The following is an 18,965-nucleotide window of genomic DNA, read 5'->3' as shown; positions in this document are numbered from 1 at the left end:
TAGGGTTTGTCTTGCTGAAGAATGAGTGATTCCACCACACCTCCCTTCCTCTCCCTTCCGCTTTAACGAACCTACGGTTTTGGATTCGAGAAATTTCTGGAATTTCTACACTGTTAAAACCAGAAGTGCCACAGGGGAAAATAATTTCACCCTAGGGTGAAAAAAACGGAGCCTCAGGGTGCAACGGAGGCTAGGAAGTGTCGTCAAGGTACTTTTGGTTCCTCAGCGGGTGAACGACGTTGACAAAAATGATTCAATAAGAGAGTGACTCATTGCGCATGCGCTCTGACTTATCGTCCAACGACAACTTCAGTTTTGAATGGCGAACGAAGGAAGTTGCAACGAAATTTACTTTCACATTGAATGAAGTACAAAACTGAAAATTTCGTAGATTAATCTTCGAAATCTCGCGTAAGTAAAGGCATTTGATCATACTGTAGCTCTTAGAGCTTTCGAACATGTTTAAAAGTGTTTGAAATATGTTGACAACTGCTTATTGTTCCGTTTACCTTATTAAACATTTAATATCTTGCTATTTATATCCTGCAAAACTGTTACCTAAAACTAACTATCAGTACTATCTTGAACAACAACAATATTAAAAATAAAAACGTTTAAATCAGCTGATAATTGAATGGCTAATTCCGCAATAAAAATGCATCGACGTGAGCATATATACCAATATCTATTTCTTCTCAATGAAATAACTACGTAGTGGAAACGAACAGAGTTTCACATCGTGTTTTGGTTAACGTATCTTTCTTAGGCGTTATTGCATGAAGCGAATGTAGTTATCTACTCGTTTTTATTTTTAATCTGACGGAAAACTTGAGATTGGAAAGAAGGGCTTTTAAATTAGTATTGATCTTGTACGCATAAGGATACTCAAATATCGAATCTTATAATAAGTATTGATATGTTACGCTCGATTAAAATTTTAAACGTTTATGAAACGCTTTTATTTTCCCATGATTCTAATCTAAAGTTACCTAATATTTCTGGCTGTTCCGGCAAATGATTGATAAATACCTTCCCTGTTCATTTTCAGTACGGATCATGCAGTAAAAGTTGTCAACAACATATTAATTACTGAGCAATCCAAGTGTGAGTATAAGAAAGTTAGCGCACGAACAGACAAATTAAAGTCATGAACACTTCGAAACTATGTTCGAAAGTTGAAATGTGATCAAATGCCTTCGTATATATAAATCAAAATAAATAAAACACAATTGTATTCAAAAACACACACAACACGGGGGGGGGGGGGGGGAATCTCTATAGGAAGCAATAAAGGTGCCATTTTTCTCACCTAGGGTACCATCTCTCACCTACGGTGCACGTTGGGTGAAGGGAGCCACATTTTCACCTTTGCTAAGGGTGCAATTTCGGCTCTCTATCGGGTGACGCTGGTGAACAAGCGTTTCACCCCTGAAAGGTGCCAAACGCAAGCTGTAGTTTTAACAGTGTAGAATGTCAATAAATTGCACCAAACCTACCAGGAATACTGCACCTAATGGGGCATGGCCGTTACAAATTATTTTCAGGCGAAGTGAAAAGTAGTGTTTCAAATATTTACTTTTAAAGATAATTAATGAAATGAAAATAATACTGCAATCGTATACATTTTATTCATAAAGTGTCTGAAAATAACAGGATAGACGGTTTAAGGGTGGGGGAGTCATGACCCTTATGACCCTCTTCTTGTATCTGCTCTTGAACTCGACTAGATATAGTGTACATAGAAGATGAAAAAGTTGCACCACATTAAACAAGTTTGAAAATTATGTCCAAATGAAAGTAAGTAAAAAAAAAATTATATTAATTTGAATTTTTGGCATCTTGAATTCAAATTATGTTTCTCGCAATCACGAGCGTGTGTGTGTATAAATGCGCGTGTGTGTTTGTGTAGGCGCATGTATGTGAGTGCGTGTATATGTGTGTATGTATGCATGTGTGTGCGTGTTGTGTATGCAGTGCTGTGTGGTGTACGCGCGTGTGTGTGTAGGCGTTCGGGTGTGTGTATGTAGGCATATGTGTTTGTGTCTGTGTGCAGACATGAGTGTGTGTGTGTGTGTGTAGAAGTGTGTGTTTGTGTCTGTACGCAGGCATGAGTGTGTAGGCGTGTGTGTGTATGCGTGTGTGTGTGTAGGATATGGACGCAACCTGGAGACGGTTTTCGCAATAGGAGCAGCATCGTGAGGCCGGTCAACGCGACAGTGGTGCTGGCAGAGGGTGCTGGTGAGAAAATAAAATCAGCTAACATCAAAAACAGTCAAGTGAGAACAATAAGCAATCCTGATTGCTCAATAATAATAATTTGAATTTTGACATCTTGAATTCAAATTATGTCTCTCGCAATCTCGAGTGTGTGTCTGTGTGTGTATGTAGGAGTGTGTATATATGTGTGTGTAGGTGTGTGAATGTATGCGTGTGTAGGTGTGTGTATGTATGTGTGTAGGTGTGTGTGTAAGATATGGACGCAACCTGGAGACGATTTTCGCTAGACGAGCAGCATCGTGAGGCCGGTCGACGGTGGTGCTGCAGTGGGAGGCGGGGGTAAAACAAAATCATAGGACATCAAAACAGTCAAATGAAAGCAATAAGCAATTTGTGATTGCTCAAAAAAAAAAAAAAAAGCCAACGCAATCTTTCAAACAATAAAGTACACAGAAGCTTGCATCAGGGGAAAAAGTTTTTTTTTTCTTTTTGTTATAGGGAACAATCTGGAAAAATCTGGTATATTAATATTTCCTTCTAAAGGTTTCAAGCATGTTTTTCCTCTCTTATATTTAATGTTCACTCAGTTATCGCATGTTGCGCAGTTTTCTTAATATTCATAATGGGCTCGCTTTCAAAATTTGAAAAGGTTTTTTTTTTTTTTTTTTTTTTGAAAGAACATGCTTAAAAACATAGGGTCTAACCATTTTTTAAATAATTTATTTAAGTTTAATATTTTTAAAAAAATACTTAAATTGTTGCGCTTTCATTGTTTACATTTCTTGCCGATGACATCACAAATGATGAAATGCCATTCTGTGTTGTCATTCACAGAGCAAAATATTTAATTCGCATCTTTACTCACGTGTATTGGCAACGATATTGTTGATAGCAAGCGTAGAGCGCAATTTAAATTCGCTGCTTGATTATCATAACGTGGAAACGCGGTACAAAATGCGCCAAAGAGCATCATTTGTGACGTCATCAAGACCACGCCTTGTTTGCAAAATCGAACATTTAAAAAAATTTATTAAAAATTAACTGTTGGGAAAATGAAAGAATTTTCTGGGTCCATGTTTTTTTTTTTTTTTGCTTATTCTATCAACTTCAGTGACTAGGCGTACTACTTTTGACTGAAGGAAACAACCCCATTGTAGAAAAATATTTTTCCTTAGAAATTTAGACGTGATTCATAGTTTACTTAATTTAAGGTTTTACTTAATTTACTTTTCTTGAAAAAACATATGGGAAAATGCTGAAAGAGCAGAAACTTACGTTCAGTAACTTATAAGGCCATGCCGCAAATGGGGAAAGCTTAAACGTCATTCGGCTAATTAGCAGCAAGACCGTAACATATCATTTGCGGAATCTAAATGTAGTCTAATTTGGTTTCTTTTGCTGTTAAAACCATAAACTAAAGATAATTTTAAAATTTGAGCAAGTTGGCGCGATAACGAATGTTTAATGATCACGATACATTATGCTGGGATTGAAATTGTACAGTTCTTTAGAAAACTCTAAAATTAATAGCAGTAACTTTGTTTTTAACACGTTGGTTATTAAGACATTTTAACACTTTAAAATAAAAGTTATATTATCTTTTGGCTTTAGAGTAAATGGATTGCAGAAATATCCATCAAATATTAAGCATTTAAAGTAGGTACTAGGGACGAAACTTAGTTTGCTTATCAGCTCTGTTATAATCTTACTATTGGGATAGTTCTTCTCATAAGTGTTTTTTTTTTGGGGGGGGGGGGAGGGGGTCCTTCAGGCTAAAGCAATAAAAATATATGAGCGTAATGTGTTGCTACTAGAATAGAAGCAATAAAAGAATGAAATACGAAAAAAATAAAAGAGAGATCACATTTAGAACATAATTTTCAGCTTCAGCAACGTAACTTTACCTTAAAAAAAGTATCTGCAAAAAATTGAGCTCAGAAGATATATAAATACGCGAGATTTCTGAATAAAAAGTATTTCTGGATATAAATGATGATTAAAAAAATAGTCTTTTTTAGCGTATAGTTACGGCACCAGTAACAGACAAGGGTCCAGTAACTGAAGGTCTTAAGTTTGGATTTTAATAACAAGAATTTTAGGCGGGTAAAATGATATTGCTGCGACTCAAGAATACGGTGCAACCATGTAGTGTTATCAGAGTGAATTTTATGAGCCATCTGGTATTGAACAAGGTAGCGGTGGAAGATAATAAACAGTTACCACGAGGTAAGCTGGTGTTTTATGTTCATTTAAATTTAATAAGGCTTTAGAAGAAATGGTACACATTTTGAAGAGAAAAAGAGACTTTTTTTCCCATTACTCATTCTATCCTCATCCTATCTGTTACGGGATATCATCATATTTATTGGTGTGTGTTACTGGGGGGTCGGAACTTTTTTCGAAATGGAGCAAATAAAAATAGAATTAACTAATTTAGAGGATCCAGAAGCAGCGAAACGTTAGATGAGACGTATTTTCATGAGAGAAAAATTGTTTAAAAAGTCTAAATACATTAAAAAGCTCAGAAAATTGAGTTAACCTGGGAATGATGCTTTAGGCATGTCTGTTACTTGTGCCGTTTACACAACACTTTATATATCATTGACTGACTTTCCGGACATGACATTTGGAACCCCTTAATTCAGAAGCTTTTATTTTCATAAAGGTGTGATACGGAGAGGAAAATCGTAGAACGGGTTGGCGAAAGTAGCGTTTCAATAGGTAGGCTGTCATTTTTTACTTCTCCGAGAGCTAAATGCGGTTGTTGCTGCAACTGAAGCATTTCATTTACAGATAAGTTCATTTTATCTTAATTCAAAAATCTTAAGTATTATCTCAAAAATTACATAGATCAGAATGTTATTATGAGTTTGGTATGTTATTATAAAGAATATTTCATCATAATGATAATTAACGTCAACAAATTTAAACTACCAAAATATTATAAATTATTTACTGCAATTTTAATTTGAATTAATTATCTTTACTAATAATAAAGCTGAAAGTCTGGATATCTGTGGAGCACACAGCGCCTAGACCGTTCGGCTGAATTTCCTGAAATTTGGCACAAAATCATTTTGTAGCATGAGGGTGTGCATCTCGAAGAGATTTTTTCAAAAATGTAATTTTTTTCTTAATCTATTCCATTTTTAAGAGCATTTTACTTAGAATTTATCATAACATGGAGAAGCAAATTACCATAACGTGGACGAGCAAACTACCATAACATGGCGAACAATTTAACAGAGCAAATTAAAGGGACATTCATCATCCATTATTTGTAAATATACAGTAATCTACTCCGGGCAAAGCATAGCGGGTACCGCTAGTGCGTAATGAAATACATTTTCAGACTAAATTTAAAATCGTTCACTACTCTTTTTCTAAGTCAATATTTAAAAGCGTATTACTTTTCGCTGCCATATTTGATTGCTTTAATAATTTATTATCTCTCTTTGAAACTGATTTGAAACATAGCAAGCGTTCCTTTTTCTTATATATATATATATATATATATATATATATATATATATATATATATATATATATATATATATATATATATATATATATATATATATATATATATATATAAAAGAAAAAGGAACGCTTCGGTTATATATATATATATATATATATATATATATATATATATATATATATATATATATATATATATATATATATATATATATATAACCGAATATAACTATTTTTTATGATCTCAGATGACAGAATTGGAATTACAGTAGACCCTCTTTTACGCGGGTTTATTCTACGCGGTTTTGATTATACGTGATTTAAGATTTGACAACTTTATTTCATTTTACGAGGATGAGATTTGGTTTCACGCGGATGCTGCTAGGCAAACAGTTAAAATTTTCTCCTCTCTCAAACTCCTAAAGATTGCAGATTACGTGTAATCAACTGCATTTTGGCGTTCTAATAATCGAGCTTGACCACTGGAGAAATTTTATGCGATTAGTTCCAGAGCTCTTTCCAGAAGTAAAGTTATTAAACTCACAAAGTTCAGAACTCACTGGAAGAAGACCTTTTAGGAGAGACAAGGGATGCCCAAACCAACAAGGATACCGACGTCGGTGACGTACAACCAAAAACGTTCACATTGAAATTTTTGAGCCATTCCTAGACAACAGAAATGATCTTTCTGATTTGTTAGTGAAGGAAGATTCCATCATGGAAATGACGCAAGTAATCATAGATGCGTTAATGCTCTGATAAGAATGACAGAGAAAAATTCTTAAAGACTGCCAAAAGACTATCATAGCCAACTCCTCTTTATAAACAGAACAAGACATTAATTTATGTTTTCTTAATACATATTGTGCATAAAAGTCGATATAAGTACACATTAAACTTATTATAAAACAAGTCATCACTAGAATGAAGTATTTTATTATCTACGGAACCAAACCCTTATTTAAACACTAGTATTAGGTCTCAATTTACGCGGCATTTCCGTGGAATGTAACAACCGCGTAAAACGAGGTTCGACTGTATTTGCATTTTCTATAAAACTTGCGAAAAAAATACATTCATATTGCCAAAATGTCGATAAACTCGTAAAAAATGCGGTCCATCCTTGTTCCTTCTCTACCCATTTAAAGAAATGAAGTTATTTCTGAAATTATTGGCAGGTGCCACATTTCCGTGGTCGGACTATATGAAACATCATTTTAAGTTTTAACCGTTCCTTCAACCAGTACGCTCACATCAACTTCGTAATATACGTTTTTTCATAATCACACTTTCATAAATGTGCAACTTTCTAGCACTTAGTAATAAAGTTAAAAAAAAGTAGGATATTAAATTTAGTTTTAAAGTTGATAACAGTATACGTTGTACTGAAAAAATGAGAATTTTTTTTTCAGTTTCTTGTAAAAAAAATGAGAAAGAAAAAAAAGCATCTGTTGAGGCTTCATACAAAAAAAAAATCTTTCAACTTTTATAAATATCCTGTATGAAATCCACGCACAAAAGTCGAAAAAAAAAAAAAAAAAAAAACATTAAAATCTACTGAGCAAAAACCATTAAAAATCTTTTTCAGAAAACTTTCCAGCTATAAATCAACGTCAGGAGTAAAAATTGCTGAAGAGCTCTGTAAGACGGATGATGAAACGGAAATATATATCTAAATTTACGAGACCAAACGCCAAAACTTGTTCCGAATGTTTACCCATGACAAACACAATCGTAAAAGTGACAAACGAGTGAAATACGTTTTTCAGAAAGCTTTAGTCGAAAAATGTTTCCCCCATCTTTTTCTTTTCTTCGAAGTTTTCTTTCTCTTCACAGGTAAATGCGATTTCCACCGCCATTTCATTTGTCTTTGAATTCCCAAATGCACTATTTCGCTCTAAATTGGTATACCACATGGTGAAATAATGGAATAAAAGAGTGCCGCAAAAAGGTTTAGGGTTAAAAAAAATGATTATTTTCCCAGAAGTTTTGTTTCTATTCCTAAAACGTCTACCGAAAATATCGAAACTTTCGATCAAGTACATAATTTCTAAATTACCTTTAGGCTGCCAGACGTTTAAAAGAGATTATAGCGTAAACTAAAAATCGTTTTTTATGTCCACTGTCAGCAGAAAACTCTTTTTACAGACTTTGAATTAATTTCTATAAACGTAATGAATGAAAATCCAAATGTTATTAATTTTTTGACGCATAATTTTTCTCGTAATCTTTCAAAAAAAAAAAAAAAAGTCAATCAAATAAATGCAGCCTTTAACAGCGGCGGCGATTCGGGGGGGGAGGCACTTGCTCCCCACTTTTTATGGTGACTATTTTTTTTTTTTTTTTTTTTTCAATTTGGAAACCAAAACTAGAATTCATGAAAAAATCAGAAATGTCAAAATTTTCGAAACATAATTATTTTTTTAGTTTGTATATCAGTTAACATTATGTAGCACGATCAATAACTTTTAGTTGTACATTTATTGTTTAGATATTAGTAAATGATTATTTTACTTTCACAAGCCATACTTGTTGAATAAAAATTATTACCAAGTGTTTGGGACACCTCAAAATTCTTCGGGGTTAATAATGCAAGTTTAATTCATGTCTTTGTTTTCAGTAAGTTACCGCCCATTGACCAGGGATAAGGCAGAATGCCTTGCCTTGCCTTCAATCTTCGAGTTGAACGAACCATTGTTTCGGTCACTCGTCTGGTCAGTGCTAGTTCCATGTTAGCTGCTAGTTTGTTTGGCACTCTTGGCTTCTTTAAGAAGTTTTTCCACGTCCATCTCAGTCACTTCCTAAGCCGGGCTGATGACTGCTAATAAGCACGAAACTGCAGTCTTCGTCTTTGTTCTCATGTCTTCATGTCTTTGTTTTCAGTAAGTTACCGCCCATTGACCAGGGCTAAGGCAGAATGCCTTGCCTTGCCTTCAATCTTCGAGTTGAACGAACCATTGTTTCGGTCACTCGTCTGAACAGTGCTAGTTCCATGTTAGCTGCCAGTTTGTTTGGCACTCTTGGCTTCCTTAAGAAGTTTTTCCACTCCATCTCAGTCACTTCCTAAGCCGGGCTGATGACTGCTAATAAGCACGAAACTGCAGTCTTCGGCTGGAATGACTGAGCTGGCAGTGTATTTCACGTCATGTCTGTATGTTTCTTTGGGGGAAGTTATGATGTACAAAAATCATCAAAATCTTAAGAAAACGCGAGTTAAATCGTCAGACTTGCATCAATTCCCACTTATCTACTTCAATATTTTCAAAAGTAGCCCAAACAAAATATTGCACTTTTGCCCCCCTTTTTTATCATTTTTTGCTGCCGCTAAAAGCCCTATGGCTTTTTGTAGTTTTTATTTATTTATTTTTTTTCTTGGCAAAGCTTGATTTCATTTTTATATCCTTTTAAAATAACTGCTTTATCAATTTATCACACTCAATATGCAATTGTTTGCAAAATTTGTTCATATTTAGTTATGTACCTGTTGTAATTTTTGTTCATATGTTTCTGATAATTACAGTCTGACTCTGAATACAAGACACCAAACTATGGATGAGTTTCGTTTTGCTTTGGGAAAAAGGGGAATACTTATTGGCACAAAGCCATTTTAACACATGGAATCTTTAATGAAATTTAATCGTCTATGGTAGTTCTAATCAAGTTTTGCAATCTTAAACGTGGTGACATCAAACTAGTGAATGTGTATGTTACAGTGAAGGCAGTCACAGTAATTCTGTTGGAAAAATCAAATCTTAGAAAGTTGCTGCTTTATAAAAATAACACTCTGCGTTATTAAAATTTTGGCTCGCATTTTGTTTTATCTGAAAAGCATAAATGGAATAGTGCATAGGAGATTGAAAGAACACGTATTTACAGTTAGTGAAATGTCTTTTCCTGTTAGTTTCAAAATTGGAACTTATTTTCCAATTTTATCTTTTTTTTTCTTTCTCTCGGAGGGGCAGGGGTATGTCAGTGCTTTCTTTCAAAACATTCATGCATATGTGTTAGAATAGTTATTACTTTTTGGAACTTGTTTACAAAGCTATAAATAGTGAACAGCTTTCCAACTTTTTTTTTTCTTTTTTGCTGTTTTCGTTTCTTTGTTTAATTCTTGCTGTGAGAGAAGATTTAGCTATTACTTCGAAAAATGTAAATGCAATTTAGATTAAAAATTTGCATCGTACCATTTCAGATTTTTTGTCTAATTCCTTAGTCGGGAAGTGAGAGGTAGTGTTTTACCACATACCATTTAGGATAAAAATTCACTGCCTATCCGTATTACTAAATGATGTAGTTGACGCGATCTAAAAGAGCAAAATTGACAGTTGTAACTAGCTGCATGGCGACTAAATTAAAAATCGGATTCAAAATACCCTCTGTCAATCTCTTGACTCTACCCACCGTAAACCATCCTTTCCAATTTTATGAAAATTAAACCCCTTATAAGAAGGCCCGACCTTTTAAATGTTTTTAGAGGGAGGGAGAAAAGATTTATGCTCAAAAAAATATTAAATCAAGCAGTAAAAGAAGTAAGAGCAAATACAATACCAACTTGCCCTCTTTTTTTCCCAATTTCCTTCCCACAAAGACACAGTATTTACTAAATCTCTCTCCCACTCCTTCTCAACTTAGGTTATCATTTGGAACATTGAAAAGGGAATGGATCAACAAAAGTCCCCAACGTAAAAATGAAACCATTGCAAATTTGAAAATAATAAAAACGGCCAATTCTCAGGTACGAGCACAAAATTTATGCATTTCCAACTTTAAATTTCGTTTATTACATTTCAGTTACATTCTTTTGAAAATACTTGCTTCCAACTTGTGCAGTACTTTTAAAAATTTTAAAAGAACCCGAGTGTTGCCGTTAAAACAATACAAGAAACTTTTACTCGAGAAGTTTAAATGATGCATGAAGAAGCAAAGGGATGTAAGTGGACATTTTAAAGTTTTGAGGAAAACGCGTTTAAAGTTCCGGTCTTAGGTAGGCTTTTATGAATAAGTGTTTCTAAATCAAACTGTGTGGCAGTACCTACCAGGGAAACCAGAACTATCGCTTTGCTCAAAAACAGAGGAGGGGTCCCCTTACCTTTTGTACTGGCTATCTCCAAATTTTTAATTTTGGCACTGACATCCCTTAGTTTCTTTCTTATTGCCTCAAATAAAAATATACAATCTAAAATGTAAGACGACCAAAAACAAAAAAAAAAAAAAAAAAGCATACTGTTTGGTACATTGAGTAAAAAAAAGTTGTGACTATTTTTGAGGAGTAGTTACTAATGCTCCCAATGCTGTGTGTGACTGTTGACACTTAACTGTAAGCAGCGCTGCCGTAGCGCGTAAACGTTCATGCTACTACGATGAAATTGTGTTTTTCATGTACATGTGATGTGTCTTCAATAAATTATTCGTCTGAAACGTTGCAGTTTTGATTCTCGACCCTTCCTGTCAGGTTAGAACTATTATGTTACCACTTTGAATGAACTTTTATTTGAGGTTGAACAGTGACAATACAATGCCCCAGTTTTCCATTTATAAAGTTTATTGCAAAAATTGGAGAGTTCGATCTAGAGAGCGCTGCAAAGGATTACTGTCTGACCATCGATTAGATGGAAAGGCTAATGTGCGGTTTATAGCAGGAAATGGACGTATCTATTAGTTTATAGGGATGTTAGTTGTTTTGTTACAGATGTGCACTTTTACCTCTATTATTTAGCCTTAATGAAAATTGCTCTCTCAGCAACATTTTTTAAATCTAAAGTATATTCGATCTATATTCTCACGGCAAAAATTAATTGATATATTTATTCACAACAAAGTTTTGAGCTTACCATTTTGCATTTAGGTTCCTGAACGAAATGAAAATAGTTTCTTTTTGTTATTTCCATGGTAACTATTTTTGTTTCCCTTTATTTTATTTTAGAGAATGCAATAAATGAATAAGGCACTAGTGACATTATAAAACGCGTGCATCAAAATCCCATCGTTATTTTCCCTTCTCCCCTGCTATACTTATTCAGATGGAATAGTCTTTACTTGGTAGATTGCCAAATTACATACAATCCGCGGTCAAACAGTACTCAGAGCCCTTTTTTAAGCTATATTGACAATATATTTTGCTGCAAAGGGTTTCTGAGAAAGATTTTTTATGTTCTAAACTTTAGTTACACTAATACTGAAGTGCGAAATAAAGCGCAAATCGCTACAACGATCAGAACAACTTTAAAAGTTGTTTTCTGATATCAACTGCCTGTAGTAAAGGACAATAGCTAACCAATTGACCTAGAAAAAGGAAATTTGATCTGCACAGAAAAAAGCACGGTACTTGTTGCAAATATATATATATATATATATATATATATATATATATATATATATATATATATATATATATATATATATATCCGGTAACCATGCAAAGAAATTTTCAACCTTAAAAATCCTCTATGTAGGAAATTTGATGGATTTTTGTGACATATCTATTGTATATTTTATCAAAAGGTTATCCATGATTTCGTGTCGGTTAATGGCCTAACCATACCACACACTGGAATATTTCCTGTGCAATTACCATTTTCTTTTCTTAGTTCAATTATCAAGGTACATTAGTTTTCAGGGTGGCTTTACACGCATTAAAATAAAAAGTTTAATGAAAAATGTATCAGCCTTTTATTTATGTTTTGGAAATTCAAATCATCACGAGCGTTCTTACCTGTACAATGCACCAGAACCAACAAGAAGGCTTACAACTAAGACAGAAAGCACCGCCATCACGTGAAAATGACCGTGATCTGAAATGACAGAAATATGTTTTTGTTGCTTTTAGGAAAACTTACTTATTTGCAAATACAATTGAACAACTTATTTCTATTTTAAGAAAATTTTAATCGCTATCAAGAAAACATTGCAAATGTAATTAATTACACAAAGGTTTAACTGAGATAACTTTCTTAGTTACATGTTTCTCAATGCTTTTCCCTCAATGATTCTCTACCTTGTAACAAGGCGCCTCGAATAATATGCGACATTATATACTTACTTATATGTATTTCATAAATAAGTTCAGATTTTAATATCAAATCGTAAATATGTTTTAGAACTACTGAACAGCTGTTATAAACTGACATGCACCACCCAAACGAAGTCCAATGTTTATCTCGTTTTCGGGTTAATAGGGAAGGGTAATTACCGCTGAAATGGGTGGGTTACATTTTTAGTCGTATTGCAAAAATATTCCAACTCAATTTTGCGTCAATTACCCTTTATTATTACTCGTAAAGAGAGATAAACATTGCCAATGTCGAAGGTCAACTTCCCTGAGCATCACCACAAGTGGACGTTTTTTCTTTTTGAGTAAAACGCATTAAACGTTCAGATTCTAGTAAGACTTTCATTGAAAATATTTTACAAAGTTAAAGTGACCAGATGTCCCGATTTCGGCTCTATAGTCCCGCTTTTTGTCTCACAGTCCCACTGGCCGACCGCCCTACTTAAATGCGCTGCTTTTCTTTTTAAGTTCAGATTTTCTGTAAAGTTCTGCCAAATGGAGAAAAATTACATAGGGTCTGGTGGGGTAAAGTGGTCATAAAATCGTACGTTTTCAACTTAGGTGGATAATAAATACAACAAATTCTTTAAACACTTCAACTTTTTCTGCTGTTATTTTACATTGCATTATTAAAGAACACGGTACATTGAATTTTAGGAAGAAAAATATTAATTTTAGTAGTTTTATAGCACTTTCTTTTCCCTATGTTTTTATGACCACTTTACCCCATGGGGTGGGGGAAAGTGGTCATAGCATGGGGTAAAGTGGTCATAGTTAAAAATAGATGCAAAACCATTATAAATAACCCTAATACTTGTATATTTCGGCTATATTTATAGTTACAAGTATATTTACGAGTACAGGCGTGTATACACGAATATATACGTGTCGTGTGTTATACACGAATAAACACGTTCCTATATGAGTAGATACATGTATACATCAGATACATGCATGCACATGCCTACTCAAGTATACTCAAGTATATAACATATATACGAGTATATAAGCATCTATTCGTGATTACCTACAGGAGTGTATACGTGTCTACATGAGTACATACGTGTCATAGGTATATACGTGTCATGTGTATACACGTGTCACGTGTATATACGAGTATACGCGTATAAACGAATATCATATGCGCGTATACACTTGTATCTCGAGAAAATACGTGCATACTTGAGTATATAAGTGTATAGTAGACGTATGTACGCATATATAAGTGTACATATATACATATACGGGTATACACGAGTTAATTCGTGGATCCATCCAGTGCGTCTTTGGTACGTGTCTACTCACGTATATATAATATGGAAGCACGAGTATATACGCTTATATACATGTCGGCTTACAGAGTGAATCTAAGCTCTTGGACAAAAATCAAAGGGGTGTGAGAGGGGAGGATAAGAAGCAAAGAATCATAAGGAAATTATAATCACTGACGCGCTACATGCATACAAAGCCAGAAACTGATGGATGCAAAGCAGATCACAAATTTGTTGCACAAAGATTATTTTACCTTACATTTTAATTTTTAAGAAATATTTAGAGCAGTTGTTAGAAATTACGGCCTGTAATAGCTCACGCATCACAACAAAGGCGAAGCGGCTGATGAAAATTTTTCAAAAGTCTCGTTACTGCAACAAAGAGTGATCTGTGAATACGACACATGTATTACTGCTGCAAGCCGCAAATTTCTTCAATCGCTTCAAAACTTTCCTATTACTATTCCTATTCAGAGTCACAACTGACTACAACTGTATTTATGTCGAGGACTGTATACTAAGTGCCTTGCCTCCATTATTTTATATACCGATAGATGGCAGCACCATCACCGGATCGAACAATTAATGAGAATTTAGAACTAGTCCAGGAACTAGTAGCTACCTGGTGCTAGCACCCCCAGAGGTATCGTTTCATTTGGAGGACATTGAGACCACGAGCATATTTAACGTCGCCCAGTCCCCTTTAATGACGACGGTGGGTCTTCAACCATCGAGGTTCGAACCCAGGACCCTCCGGCCCCGAATCCGACACTCTACCGATCGGGCTACCACGGCCCGAAAACTTTCCTAAGACCTAAAATGTTGTGTAAAATTCTTTGTTAGTTAATAAATTTGTGACTTTTTTTGTATCCATCAGTTTCTGACTTTGCGTGCATGTAGCGTGTCAGCATTGTGTTTGTGACCATATGTTCCTTATGATTCTTGCTTCTTATCCTCCCCTCTAACAACTTTTAATAATTTGCTCAAGAGTTTAAACTCACCATGTATGCTTGTATTTCTTATGCTTGTATGTGAGTGTCTACTCGAATACATACGCGTATATACGTGTCTACCTGAGTATATAAGTGTTCTTATATATACGAGTATAAACGAGCATATGCGTGTATAGTAGAATGTGTAGCTTTATGGATAAAAAATATTTGTAGATACCCATATACGTATTTTTTGGCGCATTCATGTGAACACGAGTATATAGGCGTATATATACGCATATACTCGTATATTTAACCCCGTTTACTGTAAAAACAATACATATTAAGAAAAATTAATATTTAATTTGTGTCTGTCTTATACTTAAAGATTAAGTGACATTAGAAGAACAATATTCGTTAAGCCTAATATTATGACCACTTTACCCCATCTTACTTAAATTGTTCTAAAAAATTATCTAAAATAGATTCAGCTAACTGAATATGAGTAAGAGTTCTTGAGACATGTAGGAAGCTTCCTGTGCAGTCAATCTGTTCCTAATTCTAACAAACAAAATTTCCCAAGGAAGTTAAAAGAGGTGTTTAGATTTTAAAATTTTTCATATTCACACAAAATATTTTTTTTACCTAGTAAAATTTGGCCAGTTGTAAAATTTTGTATTCAAAATGTAGTTTCTAACTGCCCTACTCTAAAATAAAATTTTCACATTCATTCGAACATTTATTTCCAATTTATAGCCATTTATTGACGTATGACCACTTTACCCCATCGACCACTTTCCCCCACCAGACCCTAAATTAGACTTCTCATCATTTTTGTGGGTATTCATTTTTAGTAGTAAAATATCTTCTTTCAACCAAGATCAAAAATGTCGTAATAAAACAATTTTTAGATTTTTTAAAAGCAAAAAAAATTGGCAATGAAAATGGATTCCAACAATATCTATGAAAGACACCTTTGTGGTTATTTGCTGTAAGCTTCAGTTACTAAAGGCGTATTAAGTTACTACATTTCAACTTAAGTTCTTTACTGGTACATCTGATTGCATATAATATGTAAATGCAAGTGTGGGGCTTAGTTCAAAATTATTTTTCATGTGTGATCTAATCATCTTAATTTCTGTGACATAGTCAGCCTCTAAAAGAAAAAAAAACATGTCTCCCCCCCCCCCCCCGTCAGTGATATGTCCTGTTTGTGTGAAAATTTGAAAATTCTATTCACATTTTCTATGTAGCACCTAAAAGGGCTACTAGTAATTTGCCCAAAACGGAGGAGAGGCTCTCCTACAACTTCCACATCTAGTAGATATCTCCACATTTTTAATTTTTGCGCATAAATTGCTTTGCTTTGCAATTGTAAATTTTGCTTAGCACTATATTTGCTTTACTTCGTGTTGCCATCATCTTAATATTTATTTAAATTTTACTATTTATCTATTTTTCATTTCTTTTTTCTTCAACAAGAGTTTTTTTGTGTGCAGTTGAAATTATAGCGGTTTTAAAGCATTACTTTGTAAGCCCTTTTGTTTGTTTTTTTCTAGCTTGTATTGCTTAATTTCCAATACTCAATACTGATTCCAAAAAATATTCAGATTGTAAATTTTATAATTATTTTTCAGTATGTTTCCCCGGATTTTATAAAACAATATTTAATTGTAGAATCGTTTCTACTCATCTGTGAGTTAATTGCATACAGTCCGGACGCTGGTTTTTGGAAGTTAAACAATTTACAGTAAAAATAACAGAGGTAGAAATAGATAAATTTACAATTTTTTAACAATTTTAAAAAGAAAACATGGAGTGTGCTACAATTTTACCACCTAATTTTAGTTCTCGAATATTTCTTCACATACGTTTTTGATAAAGTTGAGGTTTGAATTTCGGTATAAATGACATAACTCAAGAATTTTGCCGCCGACTATGACTTTATAAACAGAAGCTTTTAATAGATGGCGCCACTACAGATATTTGGATTTGGAGTACATAATTGATTTTGTTTCAAATTTTAAAGAAAACAATAAAACCATGTAAATTAATAAATAGCAACGTAAAAAGCACAAGCCTACTGCACACACATGTTTCGGCGTTACTAAGAACACCTTTTTCAATGCAAAAAAAAAAAAAAAAAAAAAGAGCGTATGGATGAAAGATCCGGAAAGTCTCATAATGGTTGCACTTAGCACAGCTATGAACCGAGGCTTCGGCCATTGAAATACACCTTTAATGCTATTATTTCAAACGTATATGTCCGGAAAACGGGAAAATTGCGAAAAATTTGATTCCGACTTTTTAATTCAGTGTCCTCGTTATATGTGAGAAATATGTATATTTTTTTTGTCAGGAAAAGCTAGTTTATACCGTCACCACAGTTCGTTTCCTTGTCCTAACTACTTTTTGTTACCATTATGAAGGTAATCTCCATTTCAATGAGAGGAAATCTGCCTTCAGTTCAGATATGGATAACAAAGACTGACAATCCCAATTCAATACTCAAGTAATGCTATACCAGTAAAAATTATTACCAATACTATGCAATAACATACTGGTACTTATTATTACTAACACTACTATTACCAAGTATATCATTACCAATAATGAACTCAGTAATACTAACTATATTATTAATAATACTAAGCAATAATATATTAAGTAAATACTAGGTAAAAATGCTTAGTATTAGAGCTCAATGTCCCCAATAAAAGGAATTTTAGTTCATGGATATCGAATTCGGGGCATCGAATACAGAAACTAATCTGGATCTAAACGGGATCCTACTATCCATTTAATGTAATAACCATTCATCGCAAGATGTATAAAGGTAGCATATGTAACTCAAGTAATGATATACCAGTAAAAATTATTACCAATACTATTCAATAATATACTGGTACTTATTATTACTAATACTACTATTACCAAGTATATCATTACCAATAATGAACTCAGTAATACTAACTATATTATTAATAATACTAAGCATTAATATATAAAGTAAATACTAGGTAAAAATGCTTAGTATTAGAGCTCAATGTCCCCAATAGAAGGAATTTTAGTTCATGGATATCGAATTCGGGGCATCGAATACAGAAACTAATCTGGATCTAAACTGGATCCTACTATACATTTAATGTAATAACCATTCATCGCAAGATGTATAAAGATAGCATATGTACCTTTCTCTGGACACTTAGCTTTGTCATAGCCACAGAGAGGAGTATCTGGTGGAGGGGAGTCTCTTCCTCCAGCCCAGTGGAACTTTTTTCCTGGTTCGTCGACTACTTGCTTTTCCGTACCAATATAATTTGCTACAACCTGCAATAGTGGCACAAAACCATATTAGGATCAATGATTCCATTGCACCTGAAAATACTTTTCATTTACTTAATCATTTTAAAATATTATTATTCGTATTGAAGAAATAAATTGAGTTTAAATAACGCTGAAGGTTGATTGCAATCACTTAAACAATTTCTTGTTTTCCACATTTTTTTTATTTTTTTTAGCAGTAACATTAAAAATGTTTGGATTTTAAAGAATAGGATTTCACCTATTTAGAAATAGAAGGGATGATACTATGTAATAAAGAAAAGTGGTAGCTGATGTTTCTTTCTTTTTTTTTTAAAATTTTTAATAGCTTGATAATTTTTTAATGACTTCCTTCGTTTAAAAGATTATTACAAAAAACAAAAATCAAAAAAATGTATAGCGTCACCAAGCAATGTATATATAAATAACGACTTATCAGTAACAAAATTAAAATGTGTCAAGCAATGTGCCTGTAACGGAAACGTACGTGTTTTTTTTTTCTTTTCTTTTTTTGTTTAATTTCAATCTTACCTCAAATATTCCAGTGTCTGGATTCATGTCTAAAATTGAGTAATCAGCATCCCTATCTCCATTTTCGTCAATGGTTACTTTCCCAGTAATTCCTAAAATTAATTATAAATATATATTCTATATTGAACGGGTTAGTTAAAAAAATATATCACTGTTTTTGTT

At 33.5% G+C, this 18,965-nt stretch overlaps 1 protein-coding gene across 1 annotated transcript in view; it reads right to left on the bottom strand.

Moving 5' to 3' along the window:
• Positions 1-18,965, bottom strand: part of LOC129223173 (atrial natriuretic peptide receptor 1-like) — a 454,723-nt gene that overhangs the window by 379,683 nt on the left and 56,075 nt on the right. The window contains exons 6-7 of the mRNA XM_054857740.1: positions 18,140-18,278; positions 12,410-12,488 (exon numbers count right to left, since the gene is read on the bottom strand). Of these exons, the coding sequence (XP_054713715.1) occupies positions 12,410-12,488; positions 18,140-18,278 (218 nt within the window). The remainder of the gene's footprint in view (positions 1-12,409; positions 12,489-18,139; positions 18,279-18,965) is intronic.

Source organism: Uloborus diversus, chromosome 5 (genome assembly GCF_026930045.1).
Source record: "Uloborus diversus isolate 005 chromosome 5, Udiv.v.3.1, whole genome shotgun sequence".
In the NCBI taxonomy this organism is placed as follows: Eukaryota; Metazoa; Arthropoda; class Arachnida; order Araneae; family Uloboridae; genus Uloborus; species Uloborus diversus.
Note: the sequence above shows the minus strand (reverse complement) of the source record. Positions and strands in the feature narration are given on the sequence as shown.